Raw genomic sequence first — 25,548 nt, 5'->3', positions numbered from 1 at the left:
AATATCATTCTTTGATGTGCTTCCACAATTTCGGGGGAGTTAAATTAACTGTAGTTTGTGTTCACCTCTCCGGCATGCAACAGTTAATGCTGTCCTGTCCTGCCTACTTATCATAGATTTGCAAGAAATGAGATATTCCAGCCAGATATTGTGTATAGTACACACCTGTCTGCCTCAAAGACTCCAGAGGAAAGGGAAAAAAAAATTACCTTTAAGAGTAAATGTAAATAGCTAAGAAGAAAACACTATAATGTTCTTATCATTTGAGAAGTATAGATCATTTGAGCCATATTGTGTCACAATGTCTTCTATAATTCTTGGTCTTTTAACACATAATGACACACTGAAAGAAAAGATTCATCTCAACAGTTAAGTACCATGATGTACTTATGTATATGCATATGTATAGCGTGCAGACTACATGGGGAAAAAGGAGAGCGTTTTATGTACCAGTTATCATCTACTGGCTTTCAGTTCCAAGTTTACCCTTCTTTGCCAGACCTCGCGATCTCTAGAGCCTGAGATCAGACTCTACACTCTGTTAATCATCTCTTGACTTCTTATCTGTTAAGCTAAAATTGTGATTGTCTTCTGGTATTTTGATCTAGCATGGGTGATGTCATGAGGTGGAGATGTGTTCCATTTATTCCATATGGTCCACAAAAATGGATTGCCATCACACACTGGTACCACCTACACTCTGCAGGCAGTTTTATCACCACTTGTAGGCTGCTTTCTAGCCTTGGATAGCTCATCTTAGGGTTTGCTTAGTGTTGGAGGAAAGAAGGCCCCTCTCTACTGTCTTCTCTTCTTCAGCGAGAATGTCAGTCAAAATCCAATCCCAGTTTAGTGGGCCCAAGAAGCTGTGTCTAGTTAGCATCCTGTAGATTAGAAGCCCAAATTCTCATCAGATGGCTGCTCTTGGATATACAGTTTTCAGATTCAGAAATACCTTGTGGTCCTTAATCATCAGGGAAATGCAAATCAAAACAACCCTGAGATTCCACCTCACAGCAGTCAGAATGGCTAAGACCAAAAATTCAGGTGACAACAGATGTTGGTGAGGATGTGGAGAAAGATGAACACTCTTCCATTGTTGGTAGGATTGCAGGCTTGTACAACCACTCTGGAAATCAGTCTGGTGGTTTCTCAGAAAACTGGACATAGTACTACCGGAGGATCCCACAATACCTCTCCTGGGCGTATATCCAGAAGATGTTCTAACTGGTAATAAGAACACATGCTCCACTATGTTCATAGCACCCTTATTTATAATAGCCAGAAGCTGGAAAGAACCCAGATGTCCCTCATCAGAGGAATGGATACAGAAAATGTGGTACATTTACACAATGGAGTACTACTCAGCTATTAAAAACAATGAATTTATGAAATTTATGAAATCAAACGGATAGATCTGGAGGATATCGTCCTGAGTGAGGTAACCCAATCACAAAAGAACTCACATGATATGTACTCACTGATAAGTGGATATTAGCCCAGAAACTTAGAATACCCAAGATATAAGATACAATTTGCGAAACACATGAAACTCAAGAAGAACGAAGACCAACATGTGGACACTTTGCCCCTTCTTAGAATTGGGAACAAAACACCTGTAGAAGGAGTTACAGAGACAAAGTTTGGAGCTGAGACGAAACGATGGACCATCCAGAGACTGCCCCACCCAGGGATCCATCCCAAAATCAGCCACCAAACACAGACACTATTGCATACACCAGCAAGATTTTGCTGAAAGGACCCTGATATAGCTATCTCTTGTGAGGCTATGCCAGTGCCTGGCAAACACAGAAGTGGATGCTCACAATCATCTATAGGATGGAACACAGGGCCCCCAATGGAGGAGCTAGATAAAGTACCCAAGAGCTGAAGGGGTCTGCAACCCTATAGGTGGAACAACAATATGAACTAACCAGTACCCCCAGAGCTGTCTCTAGCTGCATATGTAGCAGAAGATGGCCTAGTCGGCCATCACTGGGAAGAGTGGCCCCTTGGTCTTGCAAACTTTATATGCCACATTACAGGGGAACACCAGGGCCAAGAAGTGGGAGTGGGTAGGTAGGGGAGCGGGGGGCTGGGGGAAGTGTAGAGGGGACTTTTGGGATAGCATTTGAAATGTAAATGAAGAAAATACCTAATAAAAAATTGGAAAAAAAAATACCTTGTGGCCAGAACAAAGTCAACACATCTGTAATGAAGAAAGTAAACCTAGAACTCAACATCAGGGGCAGGAGAGGGCAGGCTACAGGCGTGAATGCCACTCCTTCCTGTGAACAGTGTTAGGCTGCAGCCGTACCTATTCACCTGTGTGCTGTCTGTCTGGCTAGTTCTACTCGGGTGCATAGAGTTTAGGGCCTGGATGCCTACAGTATTTGCTGTCTGGACCTTTTAGACCCTGGTCTTCTAGAGCTGAGATCATTTAATATTGTTAATGAATAGTGCTCAATTACAGTTGCCCTTTTGCTGTTTTGTTTCTGCTTTTTAGCTTTTTGTTAAAGAATAAATACTTTTGAGTATGACATTTTAGTGCCTATGATTACAACTGCACTCTTTCAATGGCTGCTCTAGAAATTATATTTAGCTCTAACCTCTTTCATGGTTCAAGAGTTATTCTTCCTAAGGATGGCTCAGATGATAGTGTTTGCTATGCATGTCAAGGACCCCTGTTGGATCCTCATCATGTACCTAAAACAAAACCAAACAAACCCAGGTGAGGCAGCACTCACTTGTAATCCTAGTGCCAAGGAGATAAAGAACAGAGGGTCCCTGGGACTCAATGGCTAACAGGAGGACTAAATTGGATAGGCCAAGGTTCAGTGAGATACTTGGTTTCAAAAAGGAAACAAACAAAAACAAAAACAAAATGAAAAACCAAGAATGACTGAAGAAGACACTTGGCACCAAACTCTGGTTTCCCTCCACAGTATACCTGCAGAGGAGACAAACAGAAAGGCAGACAGATGCGCATGCACACTTATGCTAATATTATGTTTCCAGTGAAATACAGCAGCCAGACTGGAAGCAACTCCAACTGACTGACTATTTGGGCAGAATCTATATGACAAGATAAAGTCTGACCACACTTCTTTGGCAACCAATCCTAGAAGCCAAACTTCTGTAATCACCTGCTTAGAATGGCTGGGGCCTGTCAATGTTCTAATGCCCTGCTTCCACATTTAAACAAAAAAAAAGCCAAAGTTATACCCAAATGCTGCCTGGTCACCTTCCAGTTTCTTACTTAAGTTTTTGTTTTTCTTCTTTTTTTCTCTTCTAATTGAAAGGTGATCTAATTTATGCCAGTTCTTGCCAAACAGCAATCACACCTGACTGCCTTGTAGCAAGCTTCAAACATACTATTCGTTCTCATTTTTGGACGTTTTTATTTTCACAGCTCAAATGCACGTTAAGAGCATAATAAATGTAACAAGCATATAATGGATTATAATTTAAAAAAAATTAGATATAGATACAATTTGGATCCTGCAGATATCTCAAGTGATAGAGATACAAGCAAAAAGTACTTGGGAATATTTAATTTTCTTAATCATCACCATCACCACAAACAAGTCCAGGGGAATAAAACCAAAAACTCTCATATGTTTTGAGGTTGGATCAGGGCTAGGGCTTTTCAACACCTGCCCAAAGTACCGATGTCTAACCCCTAATTGTTCCACAGAACCTGAAGACCAGTCAGAAGTGCAGGTTGAATCCTCCTGAGTCTTCAGAAAACAGATATAGCAGGGCGTGGTGGCACATGCCTTTAATCCCAGCACTTGGGAGGCAGAGGCAGGCGGATTTCTGAGTTCGAGGCCAGCCTGGTCTACAAAGTGAGCTCCAGGACAGCCAGGGATACACAGAGAAACCCTGTCTCGAAAAACCAAAAAAAAAAAAAAAAAAACAAAAAAACAGAAAACAGATATATTACTTGGCCTGGTATAAAGGGATCTCTAACCCTCGTTCCACTCCATCTTCTAACTTCCCTTCCCAAGCCTTTTGCTCTGTTTGCTGCTTGTTCAAGTGCTTTATAAAAATATATTTCCATGTTAGCATAAAAGTGACCTTCACGTGGCATTTCTATACATGTTGCAATAATTTTGTTCTGTTCAATCCGTCTTCCAACCACTCAGAATGATCCCCATCCTCTAACTCATACCTTTATTTCAATGAAAAGTCCCAATAACCATTTCCCCTCACAGGATCCCTTTCTGTCTTATGTATGTATGTATGTATGTATGTGTGTGTGTGCATGTATGTATGTGTGTATGTGTGTGTGTGTGTGTGTGTACACACACACACACATACATACACATGGATATATGCAAACCTTAATCTAGATTCTGCCTATATAGCCATGTTTTTCTGAGTCTTGGTTGTTTTGCTTCACTGGAACTCCAGCTCTATCTTCTTGAACAAACCTGAAACTGCCCATTTGAAGTTGTTCCAGTCTAGATGAGGTAAAACAAAGACACATCTGAGATGAAACTCAAGAAACAAACACACTGAAACACACAGCCACATTTTTGTGAAGACCTGCACTGCATTGCATTGTTTGACACCAAGTTGGCCCCTGTTATAGAGCAACTACAGACAGAGGTGGGCAGTTGTGGACAGAGTGAGCTTGACAAAGATCCTATTCTGATTCAAGATGCCAGCTTTGGTCTACAGCAACCACTAATGCTTCTGTTTATTATATATATAAGGCAGCAAATTCAAGAGAACAGGAAAGCAATGCACAACACTTTGAAGGAAATACACAATGCTGACTTTCTCATAAATATTTCAATAGGTTGAGACTTTTTTTTTTTTTGGTTTTTGAGACAAGGTTTCTCTGTGTAGCCCTGGCTGTCCTGGAACTCACTCTGAAGACCAGGCTGGCCTCAAACTCAGAAATCTACCTGCCTCTGCCTCCCGAGTGCTGGGATTAAAGGCCTGCGCCACCACACCCGGCCGAGACTTATTTTTTACTTGTTAAATATGGCACATAAAACTCAAATGCTAATTATTAATTAGTCTTTGATTAAATATTGCAATGAATACATTTTTGGTGAAAACTCAACTTCCTTTAAATGAAACTTTTGAGAGAAGCCAAGCTAGGCTTGTTAGAACTCATGAGTTGTTTTGAATACCTCTCTAGTAATAGATCTTTAGTAAGTAGTACATTAGCCATAGATCCAGCAGTAAAGTCACATCAAGGATTATTCCAATTAAGTTCTTCAGAAAACTCAATGCTAGGTGGCATTTTGTGAGGTTAGTTTATAGACATGGAATAGAACAAACCGTAAATAGTCATATATTCATTTAATCTTATTAGACTCTTTTGTATTAAAACAGAATATGGGATGGGGTACTGAATTTGGTAGGGTTCAACATATCTATATTTTACAAAAATAAAGATTCAGAAAATAATGATGACATAGATTTAAAGCACAAATCTCCTCTAAAAAACAAACAAACAAACAAACAAACAAAAACCAAAAAAACAAAAACTCTCTTTCTCTTCCCCCTCCTCACTGCCCCACCACCACCATAATGCTTTATCATTACTGACCAGGAAATTGTAAACAAAGTGTAGTGATCCAAGTATTTATCCTTGTATTAAGCTGAATCAAACCCATCCAGCCTCCAGTGTCTCAGCTAATCAGTTTCAGTCTCTTCATTGTTCTCCATCTATCTTTTAACATGACACTTGTTCGGTTGTTGAACTTATAATGGGATAGTATTTTAGCCCAATTTCCCTCTCCATATTTCTTTACACCACACTTCAAAATTCTGTCTTCTTCCCAAAGCCATGTCTGTTGAAAGAACATAAAAGTTATTCAAAGAAACATTCTTTAAAGAAAGTACATCTTTTAAAAATCAGAGCAATGATTATTAGTTTCTTAAAATTGAAATGATTTTTTAAAATATATTTTTGTATATATGAACACATACACATATATATGGTTTTGCAAGATCATATTTACCATTACCATGTATATATTTTAGGGTAGTTTTACAGAATCTCAGCCATCTACAATGGGATATCTATAAAGTCACAGCCTGACTTTAGGCTCATTACAATATCTTAAGAAGCTTTCAGGTAACTCTTAACAGATCATATTTCTAAATAGAACTCATAACTGTACACTCCCTCACTCATGAACTCAGTGAAAATGCTGTGTACCTGTGATGGGTGAGGTGTACACACGCACAGAAGTTCTGTAAGACAGACTTTCATGAAAAACAACTATTATTAATTAAAATGTACAATTAAGTTGGGAGAAAATGCTGAAAAAAAAAAACAAACCTTAAATGAAATCTCATGCTTTGCACAGAGAAAGTATTAACATTTCTATTTGGTATAGGTGACCAACTATAGGGGTTTGAGTGTAACACACTACTTATCCTCTAGCACTCCCAGCTGTATTATCCACAGCACTAAAGTGAGAAAAGAAGTCTGGCACCCATCAATCAATGAATGAATTTGCAGCATATAGTATATAGAAAATATTATTTATCCTTAAAGGGGAAATTCTGACAACATACTTAAGAATACTACGCTAAGTGAAATGACAGATTTGAAAGGACAAGACAAGAACTGGGGCCAGGGTGGTTACAAGCACTTGTTGCCCTTCCAGAAGACCTGGGTTCAGCTCCCAGCATCCTCATGGTAATTTACAACTATCTGTAACTCAAGTTCTAGGGGATCCAATGCTCTCTTTTGATCTTTTGGGCACCAGGTACGTTTGTAGTAAACACTCACTAAATAAATAAATCAGATAAAAAAATAACATAAGAACTGTATAATTTCATCAATGAGGTTCCTAGAATTGTCAAATTCTGAGACAGGCAGTAAAAATGGCAGTTACCAAGCACGGAAGAGAAAAGGGAAAGGAAGGATTATTTTAATGGGTCTTGAGTTTGTTTTGAAAAATGTGGACAAACAGTGGTGATGATATGAAAATACGAATATATTTAATGCTACTACACGGTACACTTAAAAACGATGGAAAGAAAGTTCATCAGCTAAGAGCACATTCTGCTCTTGCAAAGGAAAAGGATCCGAGTTTGGTTCCCAGAACTGTGAAGGCTGGCTCACAAATGCCTGTAACTCCAGCTCCCAGGAACCCAACACTTTGAGCACCTTACTCACATAGCCCCAAATCCAGAAGTAGATATCCAAATAGGAAGTCTTAAAAATCTCAAGAAGATAAAGTTCACTGTGGGGCACTGGGCTATGCACAAACAGCCTGGTTTCCAGTTTAGGCTAGATGTTAAACCCTGGGACCCGATGATGATAATTCACCTACATGGGGCTGAAGGAGTTCTCTCATGGCTCCTGGAACTCTGGCTCCGGTCGAAGTTACCACTCCCACAGCCCCCCACAGGAGAAGCATGGCTTTTAATCTCATAGGCAATGTACCAAGCTTCTGACCTTCAGGCTAGACTCCTCCCAGTTACCTAGCAACGGTAAAGATAACAGCACACCAGAAGAAGGGCTGCTTGGCCCCTCCTCACTCTCTTATTCCTCTTACTCCCCTTACTCTCTTCTCTCCTCTCCTCTCCCTTTCTCTCCCTCTTACTCTCTAGCCTTTCTCCTCTCTCTCTCTCTCTTCAACCTTTCTTCTCTCTCTCCTTTCCTCCTTCTCTCCTCTTGGCCATGGCTGGCCTCTCTTTCTCTTTCTACCTTTTCTCTTTCCCCCTGCCTTTCTATAATAAAGCTCTAAAACCATAGACTGTCATCAAGGCCCACTGGGCTTACTCTCACCTGCATGGGAACCTCTCTCCCATAACCCTGGGGCTATAGGGTGTCGCCTCAGGGGTCCTGGGCAAGGGCTGCCCGTTGTCCACCCCCCCCCCCATCAAGTGGACATGGGGTCAGTGGCTTAGATGCCCACCCAGAGGCCAAGTGGAAAGCGTCTGGCAGCCCTCCCATATCTGCCTGCCCAGAGCATAGGAGGAACTCTGGCTGGATGTGGGCTATCCTCCCTTCCCCACCCCTTTTAGTTCCCACAGTTCACATTATGTATATTTTAATACAATTGAAAAAAAAAGTAAGACTCATGTTAGAAAATCCTAGTGTTAAAAAAGAACTCAGAGCAGCATGAAGATAAATAGGATATTGTTTTACAGATGACTAAATGCCAGAGAAACCAGCATTGACCATAGCTGCAATCTTTGGAGGTTTGTATGAGCTATCATTAGCCTGTTTCTTCTGCTTTATACCTTCAAAATGACCTAATTTATAGTAAGAGAAAAGCTTGTTCACATTTGTAATCTTTGTGTGTGTGAAGGAGAAAAGCTTGTTCACATTTGTAATCTTTGTGTATGTGAAGGGTTTACTTCTGAAAGGCATTTACTTTTTCCCTCAATGGAGTAAGTTTATAAAAGGCTCTACAAATTTGAATGAGACAGGCTCAAATACTTTTGTTTAAGATATATAAAAAAAGAAAAAAAAAAAGAAAAAAAGAAAAGAAAGCTATCCAAGTAGGCACTGAGTAATTAAAAAAAAAAATTAAACTGAAAGTTCCAATACAACATAAAATTAAATGTGTCAGCCACCTTCTGAGACAAATTTTCTTCTCAGAGTCAATAGTGGACAGTTGAAAACATAAAACCAAATGTTGAAAGTGTCCATATTAACTTTTTTTGGTAAGGAAACAATGGCATCATCATACCCACATATCCTATAGATTATATGGTTGATACCTTCCCTACAAGAGAAGATAACTCTTCTAGTTATCTACAAATGACACCTATGATCTATACTCAAATCCTAGTGGGAGAGCATTGTGTGCGGCAGAGATTTCTGGGTTCTGGTCTCAAAAGCAAAGCACTCCCATCCCTAAAGAGAAAATGGAACAACCTGCAAACTAGACTTCTTACATCCACTAGAGAGAGAATAAGTCATGGGCAAACAGAGGAGGAGAATCAAAGGATTTACTGAAAGCTGGCTGTGAATGTCTGTAATCCCAGCACTAGAAAAGCAAAGAAAGGAGGAGCAAGAATTCAAGGAAAGCCCTGGCTACATAAAGACTTTGAGGCCAACCTATGCTACATAATAGAATATTTAAAATAATAATAATAAAAATTCCTGGGAGCAGAGTGCAGGAAGAGAGTTCACAGTTAGAGTCATTCCTGGCAGGGACAATGAACTAAAACTAAGCTAATGGCACTCACTGTTTATGAACCTCACAGTGAAAAACTCTAGGTGTACAATACATGGAAATCTGACTTCCATGATCTCAAAACCACTTTCAGGGTAAAGATTATACAAAGTCCATTGCTACTTCTCTCAGGGGAAGGGAAAAATAGTATTTCAAAATACTCCCAAGTTCAAAATACTCCTAGAGCATTCCATTTGACGAATTGATGCCTGTTTTCAAATAATCTAATTTTACAAAACCCTAACTAACTGCCCTAACTAACCTAACTAACCTGCCCCCCCTGCCCCACCCCACCCCGATTTTCTGTCTCACTCAGGGAGTAGTGGTAGTAAGCAGACTAAGAAGCATTCACAAAGGCCACAACCCAGGACAAATGATCACAAAAAAATGAGGCTTAGAGATAAGACTACATAACAACCTGCATGGAAGTGGTCTTATATAACACAGCATAAGAACAACAAACAAAACCAATTAACTAAACCAACAATTAAACAAAACAAGACAAGGGAATAATGGACTAGTGAAGTAGCTCACTGGTACAGCGGCACTTGTGCAGGAGGTACAGGTCCCATCCTTACCAGAGTGACGCAGGAAGCACATCAAGATACATGTTGATTGTATTGACTATGTTAATAAGACAGACATCTATGCAAAACAACTTTGAGCCATAGGAAGTAATCCTATTGGCCTAATTCTCAAAGCTCCTACACTTGAAATGATCTAAGTGCAAACAGGTTGGGAAAAAAACATAACAAAACAAAAAAGCCACCAACACATCTTAAATTGAGTAAGAAAAATATCCCAGATACAGTAAAATAGTAACTAGATTTATTGGTCTGTTGCTGAGAGTTAGGAATTCAGGTAAAGTACATCAACAGTTTCAGATACTAGAAAAATAACATTCTGATTACATTTAAGTAAGCGAAATGATGTAAACACTGAGGCTTACCAGACTTTAATTAAAGCCACACCTTTAATGGCACACACCTTTAATCCCAGCACTTGGGAGGAAGAAACATGAATCTTTGAGTTCAAGGCCAGCCTGGTCTACATGGTAAATTCCACGACAGCCAGGGTTACAAAGAGAATCCCTGTCTCAAAACAATGACAACAACAAAACTCCAAAACAACAACAAAAATGGTCAATGTATTATTTTCTACTTTGTATGTAGTTTTCAAGTGCTTAAAAATCTTATTTAAGTTAGACCTACTAGGAGAATTTGCGTATAAAGGCTTACTTAGTGTTCATACATGCTATTCACATGTAGTGAACAGTACCTGTCTTTTCCTGCGTCCACTTTTGTCATCAGTGTCTGGCTGATTCTCTGAGACACACAATCTATTCCTTCCACTGGTTCTTCGGTTCCTTTCCATCGTTGTTTCACCTATGAATGAAACCACTAACGTTAAGTACTGGTTCATGCTAGGGAAAAGTTGCTATAAAATTGTACTTTAGCTATTCTAAGAAAATGAACTCTTTTTTTTTTTTCTTCCGAGACAGGGTTTCTCTGTTTAGCCCTGGCTGTCCTGGAACTTACTCTGTAGACGAGGCTGGCCTTGAACTCAGAAATCCGCCTGCCTCTGCCTGCCAAATACTAGGATTAAAGGCGTGCACTACCACCGCCTGGCCTGAAAATGAACTCTTTTTTTTTTTTTTTTTTTTTTTAATTAGGTATTTTCTTCATTTACATTTCCAGTGCTATCCCAAAAGTCCCCCACCTCCCCATCCCCCGCACTTCCACTTCTTGGCCCTGGCGGTCCCCTGTACTGGGGCATATAAAGTTTGCACAACCAATGGGCCTCTCTTTCCACTGATGGCCGACTAGGCCATCTTCTGATACATATGCAGCTAGAGATACCAGCTCTGGGGGTACTGGCTAGTTCCTGTTGTTGTTCCACCTATAGGGTTGCAGATCCCTTCAGCTCCTTGGTTACTTTCTCTAGCTCCTCCATTGGGGGCCCTGTGTTCCATTCAGTAGCTGACTGTGAGCATCCACTTCTGTGTTTGCTAGGCCCCGGCATAGTCTCACAAGAGACAGCTCTATCAGGGTCCTTTCAGCAAAATCTTGCTAACGTATGCAATGGTGTCAGCGTTTGGAGGCTGATTATGGGATGGATCCGCAGATATGTGGACATAGTACTACCGGAGGATCCAGCAATAACTCTCCTGGGCGTATATCCAGAAGATGTTCCAACTGGTAAGAAGGACACATGCTCCACTATGTTCATAGCAGCCTTATTTATAATAGCCAGAAGCTGGAAAGAACCCAGATGCCCCTCAACAGAGGAATGGATACAGAAAATGTGGTACATTTACACAATGGAGTACTACTCAGCTATTAAAAAGAATGAATTTATGAAATTCCTAGGCAAATGGATAGACCTGGAGGGCGTCATCCTGAGTGAGGTAACACATTCACAAAGGAACTCACACAATATGTACTCACTGATAAGTGGATATTAGCCCAAAAACTTAGAAAATGAACTCTTTTCCCTTCAAATCGGTAAGCAGTGTAACTTTAGGAATCCACCTGACTACCAGAGAAGCGTAAGAAAGCAGAAGTACTTTTGTATAGAATCACTGACATATTTTATGACAGTGCTGGGGGTATTGATCCAATCGTAACCCTTACCTTACTCTTTTACTTTGTTTTTGGTTTTTTGTGGGTTTTTTTTTTTTTTTTTTTTTTTTTTGGTTTTTCGAGACAGGGTTTCTCTGTATAGCCCTGGCTGTCCTAGAGTTCACTTTGTAGACCAGGCTGGCCTCGAACTCAGAAATCCGCCTGTCTCTGCCTCCGAAGTGCTGGGATTAAAGGCGTGCGCCACCCTGCCCGGCTTTACTTTGTTTTTAATTGAGACAGCACCTCACTATGTAGTTTACGATGACCTGGAACTCACTTTGTAGACCAGGCTGACCTCAAACTCATAGAACTCTTCCTGTTTCTGCTTTCCAAGTACTGGACTAACAGTGTGTACCACCATGCCTGCCTAGTGATAACTCCAACACTGAATTCATCAACATGAAATGGAAATTAAAAACATGTATTTATAAGCAAATGTTACATGCTAAAGAGATAACTTTTTATTTATAGGAAGACATAATTGCCCCTTTTCATCTTAATGATCTATAGTTCTAATTTATAGTAAAACTTTCAGTCAGATTTTTTGTATAACTGGACAAGATTCTAGCAGTCTACATGGTCCCTATAATTCTTACAAAGCTCGGGCTGGCTCAGTGGGTATGAACAGACTGCAATTCTGAAGGTCCTGAGTTCAAATCCCAGCAACTACATGGTGGCTCACAACCACCAGTAATGAGATCTAATCTTCTGGTGAGTCTGAAGACAGCAACAGTGTACCTATTTATAATAATAAATAAATCTTTGGGCCGGAACAAACAGGGACTGACCGATCAGGGCTGACAGGAGCAAACAGAGGTCCTAAAATTCAATTCTCAACAACCACATGAAGGCTCACAACCATCTGTACAACTACAGTGTACTCACATACATCAAATAAATAAATCTTTAAAAAAATTCTTACAAAGCTCATTCATCTCCTCACACTGTAGTTTCCAGAGCTAGTCATAGATAGGCAAGTAAATAGATGGATGAAGTCACAGGAGGACCCCACTGACCTGCTCCTGGGAGTGTGCTGGCTTATTTGCTATTATAATGTTTTATAGCTTTTCCAGAAAGTACTGAACACCAGGCTAAGGGCTGTAATAAAGCTTGATGCCTTGAAAGCATTTACATGGGCCCACTGGATTGGCCTTGGGATTTAAAAACCAATGCAACTACACTTAGACCATACAAACATATAGTAACTAAGATCTAACAGCAATGTTGTAGGAATGCACCCAGACCCAAACACTAGAAATCTCATAATTATACTCACTAGACTTCAGTCAGGAAAATGGAAACATACTACCTATAAACAAAAATCTTAGTACTGGAAAAAAGTGTTTAAATAGGGCTAGAACTGGAAAGGGAGCTAATATAGACAAACTTGTCATTATAGCTTGAGATTTTAACACTTTTTTTTCCTCAGTAACTTTTAGAACATATAGGTAGGAAACAAGAAGAACTAGAACACCAGAAAGGCATTATTAACAACTTGACCTGTGACCACTTTAAAAAACCCCATTTAATAAAAGAATACATTCTTCCCAGGCATACATCAACAACAATTACCATGACAGACCAACAGTAGGATAAGCCATTAAAACAATCCTTTAAGGCGCTGGTAAGATGACTCAGCAAGTAAAAGTTCTTAGTGGGCAGCCTGGTTATCTCCATTCAATTTTTGGTGGAAGGAGAGAATAGACTCCTGAAAGTTGTCCTCTGACAACTGGCACTTTGGAGAATAGACTATTGCAAGTTCATGGCCAGACAACCCTTTTGTCTCAGACCACAACAGAATTAAGGTAGAAATCAGTAACAGAAAAAATTTTTGAATACCCTTCAATTATTTGGAAATTAAATATGCAAGTACAAATAGTCCATAAGTCCAGGAAAGTCTGAAAAGAAGTGAAAAATCACTTTAATTAAATGGAAAACCAAAACCAAAGCAGTAATTAGGAGGGATTTCCTGCATGAAGTGCATAGCCTAGGAAACCCTGGTCATGTGAGAGAGAAAATTAACTCATACGAAAAGAGGGGTGTCATGTTAATGTCAGACTTCTCCAACTGTAAATTGCAAAACTGTGATCAAAAAGAATTTCTAAAGAGTATTACACTTAGATAAAAAGTTTTGTTTTTTTTTTTTTAAGATTTATTTATTTATTATATGTAAGTACACTGTAGCTGTCCTCAGATACTCCAGAAGAGGGCATCAGATTGCATTATGGAGCCACCATGTGGTTGCTGGGATTTGAACTCGGGACCTTTGGAAGAGCAGTCGGCGCTCCTAACCACTGAGCCATCTCGCCAGCCCCCTAGATAAAAAGTTTTACAGAAAAAAAGAAAAAGACAATAGTCTTTCGTGTTGAAGAAATTTAGAAATTATAGACTTAAAAAAATCCAGACAAAATAGTAAGGAAAATGGAGATGCAAGGAAACAGGAAGCCTGATGGAAGGGTTCGTAGAGAATAAATCTAACTCAGCAAGGTAGATTCTGTATCAAGAAAAGCATGCTACAAGCCCTGACTACATACAACCTAAGAACTAGGCATGAAGCCATGCACAAGTAACTCCAGAACTCGGGAAGCTAAATAAGAGAATCAAAAGTCTGAGACAAGACTAGACTCCAGCCAGGCAGTGGTGGCACACGCACGCCCTTAATCCCAGCACTCGTGAGGCAGAGGCAGGTGGATTTCTGAGTTCAAGACCAGTCTGGCCTACTGAGTGAGTTCCAGGACAGCCAGGGCTACACAGAGAAAGAAACCCTGTCTCAAAAAAACAAAAATAAATAATAATAATGATAAAAGACTAGACTACACTGCTAGATTTCAAACTGAACAAAATTATTCTAATTTATGTTGGTAAGCCATTAACAGGTAACTAGGAGAAACAGAAGACTGGCTTTTGAGGACAGATTTTTTTGCCTAAGTCATCTCTAAAGTTTAAATGTATATTTGCAGACACAAGTATAGCCAATTTTCAAAGCACTTCATATTCTTTATTCAAATTTTAAAAATTATATTCATTTATTTATGTGTGGGCATATGCATGTGTACCTGTGGAGATCAGAGGGCAATATTAAAGAGTTACATATTATTTTATTCAGACACATATTATACTGGTGCTGGCAACAAGACAATATTAATGAGCCAACACCACAGTATCTTTAAACAGAAACAAACATAAAATCAGACTCTGTATTGATTAGTTGATAAAAACCTAACCTTTTGTATTTTCCCTTCAAGTACTAACTCAGAATTCACTTAGTCAATGTGAATAATGAGCTTTGATTACACTTATCACTCCAAAGTCTAAAGTTGCTGAATACAGCTGAGCAGAAAAACAGTGCCAAAGACATGACAACAAATTAGAGTGGACTATGGAAACCAGCTAGCTTTCTAAGGCAGCCTTTTGTGCTGCAGTGGAAGGGCGGACAGCTCCAGTAACAGTACTCACACTGAAGAGTTCCTGTTCTTGCTTCGTTCCTACTGAAATCTGATGGAGCACGTCTGTGTTTTAACTGCGATAAGGCGTTCTTGTGAGACCTAGATGAAACACGAGAGCTTGTGACTGACTCTGGAGACTAGTGAAGGGACAGTGGGAACTGTCTTCATCTTTGCTACAGAATCTGCTACACTGGCCCGTCTCTCTTATTGCTCTCCTTAGTGACCCATGTTAATGTTTAATAATTCTATTGTGAAATTTCCATTTGTTTTATCTTTCTACAGCTTATCTACTTAGAGATGAAGATTGTATCAGTTTTCCAAACCACATACATTTATTTTTCTTTTTTTCTGTGGCTTCTAAATCATTTTCTACAGAAAAATTTTCAAAATTTCTTTATCTAATGTTAGCGCCCTTACTTTATAGATTTGAAGACATTTTTTCTTTTTTTTGAAGTTAAGGTTATATGCTGGAAATAATGAATGTGGCATGTTTTTTAACAGTCCTGCAAAGCTAACATTATTCTAATTTTCTTTTATAATTTATTTTTATTTTGTGTTCATTTGTGTTTTGTCAGAATGATGTATGAGGATGTCAGATGCCCTGGAACTGAAGTTAGACAGGTGTGAGCTGCCATGTGGTTGCTGGGAATTGAATCTGGGTTCTCTGAAAAAGCAGCCAGTGTTTTCTCTCTCAACCGTTCAATTTTCTCTTCAGCCTTGCATCATTCTAATTTTATACAGAAGCAAAATAGAACCTAAAAAAATCAATGTGCTTGAACTTAGGTAGGTATGTTACCCTCACCTAATATATTTACATTTTAGCTATGCTTTTAGCCACAAAAATACTCTACAACTAGCAAATCCTTTCTTACCTTTCCTCTCTCCTAAAATACTCTATTGTAGTGTCTTCATCTCTGTCTATTGACCCTATGCAGGTTCTACCTTAGGACAATATTCCTCTCCTTCTGACCTTATCCAAAAGGAAAGCTAAATTTCCAAGCCCCATAAGTCACAGGGTTCCAATGATGGGTCTTCACTACAGGGTTTGTTTTTACAGTGCTGGACACTGAACCCAGGTCCTCCTCACACAAGCAAGGGCTCTATCACTAAGCTCTAGCACCAACTCCAATAGTTTTTACTTCCCAAATGACTTCCACTCCTACTTCCACAGAAATCTTAGCTATATCTCCTTCTACCATTCTTCATTGACAATTGTCTTTCCAAGAACTTCCCATCACTCATTATCTTTCTTATGGTGGTACATGCTTATAATCTTAGCAGGTTAAGGCAGGATGATCAATGCAAGTTTGAAGCCAGCATGGCCTACACGGTAAGTTCCAGATAGCCAGGGCTACATACTGAGACCCTGTTCCCCCTTCTGCCCAGGTATATATACAGAGACTTTTGTGAACAAATCATATAACATCTTGGATTCTAAAGTCCTATCCAGTAATCTCTTCCACATACCCATACCCAGCCTGCAACCCAACTGATCTATTTCTGCAGTCATTTACAAAGACTTTCTGGGTTTTGGACATGTTAAAGTTGTTTCTTACTGCATTTATAGTAGATCAGAAAATTTTCTGATCTACTGTATAATTGGAAAGTGGGACACTCATCAAAAATTGTAGCTTCGAATCCTTTCCTGTTCTAGCAGTGAATCTTTGTTTTTTTGACAGAATACCTGAACAAGCTCATGTGTTTCTTATTTGTTAGTCTGATCACCTATTAGACACAATGTAATGATCCTAGATCCCATATCAAAGTCTTTATAGATAAAAATTTCAAGAAATTTCAGGGTCTAGAATACCTATTGATCTAAACAGGACAGCGCTACTTCTAAATCGTAGTATTTACATGCTAATTATATTTAAATATACATAAATTGCTTTTATCAGTGATTTTAAGGACAAAGACAAGTATCATATTTTACCTTATTGAGGATACTGTATCCACTAAGGGTTCAGTTTCTGTAGACTGCTGGCCATTAACACTGTGAAAGGAAGAAAAAAAAAAATCTAAGAATACATACAAATGGAATTTTATATATATAGGGGAAGTACAATCAAGACATCTTTCAATCCACCAAAAACCTCTCTGGAATGGAAGCATGATTGGATTAAGACCTATATAGCCCATTAACAGGTAGGCAATTTTTGCTCAGATGAGTTTATGAGGTACAAGTCAAGCTTCCCCAAACACACTACAGGTCCCCCAAACACATAGTTAACACTACAATCAAGCATTTACCATGTTTTTCTTTAGAAAGCTCCTATTCCATGAAGTGGCATTTGCCAGCTTTAGTAGAGTACAACTGATACATGAAAAACACATGTGCTTCATGTACATAATTTAATGGTTCAATTTGATTTTCTTCTCTTTCTAACCAGTCTCAAATTGAACTTTTGGGAGATTGTGGTGGTAGGTGGGAAGTGAGATGAGGTCTTATATAATCCAGGCAAAAATTAAACTCATGCCCCCCCTTCTTTAGTCTCCCAGGTCCTGGTATAAAAGCTATGAACTACTACATTTCCAACTGAACTAAAACAAACAAACAAACAAACCCAAAAACTCCTTTGCTGGCACTAAAATACCATCTAGAAACACAGCACGGCCATGTTCAATTCCATCCTCCAATGGGCTGTTTCACTTTTCTGAAATCATATTTGCTCTTGAATCTGCTGATATCTTTTTTCATTTTTTATTTATTTTTTTTTATTTTTGAGACAGGACCAAGGGTGAAGCCATGCTGGCTTCAAGCTTGCTATATAGCCAAAACAGACGTTACACTTTTGATAGTGTTCCCACATGCAAAGTGCCAGGGTTTTAGGTGTATGTTGCCATTTCAGGTTTTATGTTATGTTGGGAATCAAATCCAGGGCATTATTCCTAAGATAGTTTAGTACTTTACCAAGTGAGCCACACCCCATATATAAAGCTCTTAATCAGCTGGGCACATATATCCTTTAATCCCAGCACTCAGGATCTCTAAGAGTTTGAGGCCAGGCTGGTCTATATAGCAAATTCCAAGCCAACTAGGGCTACCTAGTGAAAATGTATTTTAAAACAAAACTACTAAAACCTCTGCCTATCTTAACCTTATCTATAGTCTAGCAATAAGTTATGGGTTTTGTGCTGTAGCTTGTACTATAGGTAGCTAGGTTAGCTCTGACTCAAGACTCTTCCAAGTGCTGGGATTACAGGTATGGACCATCATGCTTCCCTTGGAAATGCTTCCTTTCCATACAACTTCACAGACAGACTACTGTTCTGACGAGCTGAGTAAAGTAGTGTATGCCTGGAATTCTGGAACCTGAGAGGTCAAAGTGGGCACACTGAACTCCAAGGACACCCTCTGATACAATACCATTTTTGCTTGTGGTCATTAAGTAAAATAAGAACTACATGAATCCAAGCACTGCAATAATGCAAATGTCAGCTCATAACTGGGATGGCTCTGAAATGAGGGTTGGGAAGGTTGCAACCACAGCAGACAGGCTTTCAAAAATAAAACAAAACAAAACAACCAAAAAACCAGAATTCTGAAACTCTCAGGTAAATAGATGGAGCTAGGGAAAAAAAAAAAAAGAAAAGAAAGAAAAAAGCATCCTGAATGAGGTAATTCATTCAGACAAATATCATATGTTTTCATGTGGATGACACCTGTTCAGCTGTTGATAAGCAAGCTACAATTCATATTACCACAAAGGTTAGGTAGACAGTAAGGGACTAGTGGGAAAGGATTTTCTCCCTACGAAATGGAAATAGAATACACAGTTATGAATGGACAAGGCAGGAGGACTGGAAGGGATGAAGGAGGGGGAGAGGGAGGTAGGTGAGGGAAAGCTAAAACTAAGAGCCATTTTGAGGAGTCATACGGAAACCTCGTACAGTACTAGCTTTCTATTCATACATTCATGAAGATATCTAAATGAAATAGTCAAATAACAGGGCAGTCAAAGCCCCAAGTGAACATCTCGTCACCAAACGAAACTTCCAATACTGGGAATGGGTTATGTCTAATTGAGCTGTTCACAAAGAACTGACAATAAGGTCCTAATCCTGAACACAATACCTACACATCTCATTGAACATGGAGAAGTCATGTTGATGCCTTCCTAAAGTCTTCACCTCTATTGCTAAGTGTTTATGGTACTAGAATGTATTCTGCATGCCACCAATAAGAAAGGTAAAGTAAAGACCAACCCAGCTACAAACCCTTCAGGCTATAAGAGTGAGTTCCTGCAAGATTCACTGCTGTAATAGTGGCTCAAAATCTGTGGGAGTGACTAATCAATTGCTTTGAGTTAAGGCCCACTCCATGAGACAGAAACCATACCAAGTGCTGCTTAGGTGGCAAATTAGAATAGTCCAGTGCTGAGTCTGGCTTAGGCATGCAAGGGCCAGAATGACATGGTTTCTGCCCAGGGAATAGAGCCAGCAGGACATGGGCTTCCATTGCTGTTGTGGGCATAGGTTTGTTTGTATTTTCATGTTCCTCCTTTGAGGAGTGTCCTCTCTGCCAAGGTTAATGACTCCATGATAATCAGAGACAGAGTCTGGGAGGCCAGGGTATGGCCAATGTCTCAGCAAACTGGTAAAAGCAGTGACATTCAGGACTTAAGGCTGGGGAAGAACTATAAAAATATAAGTTCAAGAATATAGAATTTCTCAACTATGCAAAATATGAGGATGCAGTATGAATTGTCTAAGGAGCTTCACAGACCTAAAAGACCAAAGGCAGATATATTGTGAGCCAGCTTGCTAGAGAGATACAAAGCAGATTCTTTAGTTCAAGGTCAGCCTGGGACAGAGCTAAGTTAGGCCTACGACTGGTAGAAAAGGCTAGTTATCTCAGAGCAAGATCCCATCCAGTTAGCTTATTGCCTGTGCTTACAAAGGCAAGCAGATTTCTGAATTCACTTACAATCTTTTTAAAAAAAATGTGCTTGCTTTTTTTTTCCCCCTAAGAATCAGGGGGCTGGGGTCATGGAATGCTGATTGGTGGGATAATCTAAAAGGCAACTGGAGTAAATTACTGAATTGAAATGTAAATAAAAAACTGGGCCTTGTCTGAGCTATGTGGAAATCTCCAGAGAAAGTTGTCTTAAGCAGAACACAAGCCATCAGCATGTACCCTGTGATTTGACTTCAAGTTGTTCTTTCAATGCTCCTAGATACCCCTTTCCTAGAACTGCCTTCAAGCTGAGGCTGTCCTTGGAAAATCAGGGACCTTGAAGGGAGGGGAGGAAAATCAATACTACTGTTCACCTAAAGGAATGTAGCAACAAAATGACAATAACATTCTGCTATACTTGTCGATCTGTGTCCCTCTTAGCCAGCATGAGAAGCTTCCTCCTGTAGCAGATGAGAACAAATACAGAGATTCACAGGCAGACATTATACAGACATACAACACTCATCCTTATAAGGGATGTCTCTATCAAATCCCTCTCATTGGGGCTAAGAGAACTATGTAGAAGAGAGGGTAAAAAGAGAAAACCATCTTGTCTCCCTGATCTCTCGGAGACCAGTCTGTGCGGACTGCAGAGGGTGAGCAAGCTAACTGCAGAAGCAACACAGCTTCTGGGACAGATCACATTTCAGGATCCAGACATCCGGGCACCTTCCCTGCCAGAGTAGAGGTATCCACCTGAGAGGGCTCTGACTGCCTGAGCAGGTGAGGGAGCCATCTTGTGTCCTGGGTCCCTCTGATATCAGTCTGCGCAGGTGAGAGTGCAGACTGCAGAGGCAACACATCTTCTGAGACAGGCCCTGTTTTGGGCCTTCACCTTCAGCAGGAGACAGGTCTGAAGGCCAGACCTCTGTGCACCTTCCCTGCAAGAGGAGAGCTTACCTGCAGAGAGTGCTCTGACCACTGTGACTCAGAAGAGAGCTGGACTCCCAGGACTGTTGACAGAGGCTAACAGAATCACAGGAGGAACAAGCTCCAACCAGAAACAGCTATAACAATTAACGCCAGAGATTACCAGATGGCGAAAGGCAAACGTAAGAATCTTACTAAGAGAAACCAAGACCACTCACCATCATCAAAACCACCTAAGCCAATCCTGGATACCCTAACACACCCGAAAAGCAAGACTCAGAATCAAAATCGTATCTCATGATGCTGGTAGAGGACTTTAAGAAGGGCATTAATAACTCATTTAAAGAATTACAGGAGAACACTGCTAAACAGGTAGGAGTCCTTAAAAAGGAAACACAAAAATCCTTTAAAGAATTGCAGGAAAACACAACCAAACAGGTGATGGAATTGAACAAAATCATCCAAGACTTAAAAATGGAAGTAGAAACAATAAAGGAAACCCAAAGTGAGACAACGCTGGAAATAGAAACCCTAGGAAAGAAATCAGGAACCATAGATTCGAGCATCAGCAACAGAATACAAGATATGGAAGAGAGAATCTCAGGTGCAGAAGATTCCATAGAGAACATCGGCACAACAATCATAGAAAATACAAAATGCAAAAAGATCCTAACTCAAAACATCCAGGAAATCCAGGACACAATGAGAAGACCAAACCTACAGATAATAGGAGTAGATGAGAATGAAGGTTTTTCAAATTAAAGGGCCAGCAAATATCTTCAACAAAATTATAGAAGAAAACTTCCCATACCTAAAGAAAGAGATGCCCATGAACATGGAAGAAGCCTACAGAACTCCAAATAGACTGGACCAGAAAAGAAATTCTTCCCGACACATAATAATCAGAACAACAAATGCACTAAATAAAGATAGAATATTAAAAGCAATAAGGGAAAAAAGACAAGTAACATATAAAGGCAGACCTATTAGAATTACACCAGACTTCTCACTAGAGACTATGAAAGTCAGAAGATCCTGGAGAGATATTATACAGACCCTAAGAGAACACAAATGCCAGCCCAGGCTACTATACCCAGCAAAACTCTCAATTACCATAGATGAAGAAACCAAAGTATTCCATGATAAAACCAAATTCACACAATTTCTTTCCATGAATCCAGCCCTTCAAAGGATAATAAAGGGAAAACACCAATATTACACCCTAGAAAAAGCAAGAAAGTAATCCTTCAACAAGCCTAAAAGAACACAGAGGCAAGAACAGAATCCCAACTTTAACAGCAAAAATAACAGGAAGCAACAATTACTTTTCTTTAATTTCTCTTAACATCAATGGATTTAATTCCCCAATAAAAAGACATAGACTAACAGACTGGCTACACAAACAGGACCCAACATTTTGCTGCATACAGGAGACCCACCTCAGGGAAAAGAACAGACACTACCTCAGAGTGAAAGGCTAGAAAACAATTTTCCAAGCAAATGGTCCGAAGAAACAAGCTGGAGGAGCCATTCTAATATCGAATAAAATTGACTTCCAACCCAAAGTTATCAAAAAAAAGACAAGAAAGGGCACTTGATACTCATCAAAGGTAAAATCTGCCAAGATGAACTGAACTCTCAATTTTGAATATCTATGCTCCAAATGCAAGGGCAGCCACATTCATTAAGGAAACTTTAGTAAAGTTCAAAGCACACATTGCACTTCACACAATAATAGTGGGAGACTTCAACACTCCACTCTCATCACTGGACAGATTCTGGAAACAAAAAGTAAACAGAGATACATTGAAACTAACAGAGGTTATGAAAGAAATGGATTTAACAAATATCTACAGAACATTTTATCCTAAAGAACTAGAAGCAGTCATTAATAGTCTCCCAACCAAAAAGAGCCCAGGACCAGATGGGTTTAGTGCTGAGTTCTATCAGACCTTCAAAGAAGACCTAATACCAACTCTTCTCAAACAATTCCACAAAATAGGAACAGAAGGTACTGTACCCAATTCATTCTATGAAGCCACAATTACTCTGATTGCTAAAACACACAAAGATCCAATTAAGAAAGAGAACTTCAGACCAATTTCCCTTATGAATTTCCCTTATGAATATCGATGCAAAAATACTCAATAAAACCCTCGCAAACTGAATGAAGAATACATCAAACAATCATCCATCATGACCAAGTAGGCTTCATCCCAGGAATGCTGGGATGGTTTAATATATGTAAATCCATCAACGTAATTCACTATATAAACAAACTCAAAGACAAAAAACACATGGTCATCTCGTTAGAAGCTGAGAAAGCATTTGACAAAATCCAACACCCCTTCATGATAAAAGTCTTGAAAAGATCAGGAATTCAAGGCCCATACCTAAACATGATAAAAGCAATCTACAGCAAACCAGTAGCCAACATCAAACTAAATGGAGAGAAACTCGAAGAATTCCCAGTAATATCAGGGTCTAGACAAGGCTGCCCACTTTCTCTCTACCTATTCAATATAGTACTTGAAGTTCTAGCCGGAGCAATTAGAAAACAAAAGGAGATCAAGGGGATGCAAATTGGAAAGGAAGAAGTCAAAACATCACTATTTGCAGATGATATGATAGTATATATAAGTGACCCCAAAAATTCCACCAGAGAACTCCTAAACCTGGTAAACAGCTTCAGTGCAGTAGCTGCATATAAAATTAACTAAAAAAATTAAAAATTAAAAAAAAAATGAATGACCTTTCTCTACACAAAGGATAAACGGACTGAGAAAGAAATTATGAAAACACCCTTCACAACAGTCACAAACAATATAAAATACCTTGGTGTGACTAAGGAAGTAAAAGATCTGTATGATAAGAACTTCAAGTCTCTGACAAAGAAATTGAAGAAGATGTGAGAAGATAGAAAGATCTCCAATGCTCGTGCACTGGCAGGATTAATATAGTAAAAATAGCTATCCTGCCGAAAGCAATCTACAGATTCAATGCAATCCCCATTAAAATTCCAACACAATTCATCAGAGTTAGAAGGGGCAATTTGCAAATTCATCTGGAATAGTAAAAGACCTAGGATAGCAAAAACTATTCTCAACAATAAAAGAACCTCTGGTGGAATCACCATGCCTGACCTCAAGCTGTACTACAGAGCAACTGTGATAAAAACTGCATGGTACTGGTACAGCAACAGTCAGGTAGATCAATGGAATAGAATTGAAGACCCAGAAATGAATCCACACACCTATGGTCACTTGATCTTTGACAAGGGAGCTAGAACTATCCAGTGAAAAAAACCCAGCATTTTCAACAAATGGTGCTAGCACAACTGGTGGTTATCAGGTAGAAGAATGGGAATTGATCCATTCTTATCTCCTTGTACAAAGCTAAATTCTAAGTGGATCAAAGACCTCCACATAAAACCAGAGACAGTGAAATGTACAGAGGAAAAAGTAAGGAAAACATTCGAAAATATGGGCACAGGGGAAAATTCCTAAACAGAACAGCAATGGCTTGTGCTGTAAGATCAAGAATTGACAAATGGGACCTCATGAAATTGCAAAGCTTCTGTAAGGCAAAAGATACTGTCAATAAGACAAAAAGGCCACCAACAGATTGGGAAAGGATCTTTACCAATCCTAAATCCGATAGGAGACGAATATCCAATGTATACAAAGAGCTCAAGAAGCTGTACTCCAGAAATTCAAATACCCCATTAAAAAAAATGGGGTACAGAGCTAAACAAGGAATTCTCAAGTGAGGAATATGGAAGGACTGAGAAGCACCTGAAAAAATTTCCAACATCCTTAATCATCAGGGAAATGCAAATCAAACAACCTTGAGATTCCACCTCACTCTAGTCAGAATGGCTAAGATCAAAAATTCAAGTGACAGCAGATGCTGGTGAGGATATGGAAAAAGAGGAACACTCCTCCATTGTTGGTGGGATTGCAAGCTTGTACAACCACTCTGGAAAACAGTCTGGCGGTTTCTCAGAAAAATGGACATAGTACTACCAGAGGATCCAGCAATACCTCTCCTGGGCATATACCCAGAAGATGTTCCAACTGGTAGTAAGAGCACATGCTCCACTATGTTCATAGCAGCCTTATTTATAATAGCCAGAAGCTGGAAAGAACTCAGATGTCCCTCAACAGAGGAATGGATTCAGATAATATGGTACATTTACACAATGGAGTACTACTCAGCTATTAAAAACAATGAATTTATGAAATTCTTGGGCAAATGGATATATCTGGAGGATATCATTCTTAGTGAGGTAACCCAATCACAAAAGAAGTCTCTAGATATGTACTCACTGATAAGTGGATATTAGCCCAGAAACTTAGAATACCCAAGATACAATTTGCAAAACACAAGAAAATCATGAAGAAGGAAGACCAACGTGTGGATACTTCATTCCTCCTTAGAATAGGGAACAAAACACCCATGGAAGGATTTACAGAGACAGTTTGGAGCTG

General features: G+C 39.4%; 1 protein-coding gene across 3 annotated transcripts in view; it reads right to left on the bottom strand.

Annotated features, from left to right (window-relative positions):
- Positions 1–4,678: 4,678 nt before the first annotated feature.
- Positions 4,679–25,548, bottom strand: part of Terf1 (telomeric repeat binding factor 1) — a 38,507-nt gene continuing 17,637 nt past the window's right edge. For 2 of the 3 annotated variants that reach the window (NM_009352.3, NM_001286628.1), the window contains 4 exons: positions 17,165–17,224; positions 15,242–15,330; positions 10,443–10,549; positions 4,679–5,810 (listed from right to left, as the gene is read on the bottom strand). In NM_009352.3, the coding sequence (NP_033378.1) occupies positions 5,649–5,810; positions 10,443–10,549; positions 15,242–15,330; positions 17,165–17,224 (418 nt within the window). In that variant the 3' untranslated portion in view covers positions 4,679–5,648. The remainder of the gene's footprint in view (positions 5,811–10,442; positions 10,550–15,241; positions 15,331–17,164; positions 17,225–25,548) is intronic. The other variant, NR_152944.1, reaches the window with a different exon arrangement.

This window comes from Mus musculus, chromosome 1, assembly GCF_000001635.26.
Source record: "Mus musculus strain C57BL/6J chromosome 1, GRCm38.p6 C57BL/6J".
Classification (NCBI taxonomy): domain Eukaryota; kingdom Metazoa; phylum Chordata; class Mammalia; order Rodentia; family Muridae; genus Mus; species Mus musculus.
The sequence above is the reverse complement of the archived record's forward strand: the minus strand, read 5'-3'. Positions and strand labels throughout refer to the sequence as shown.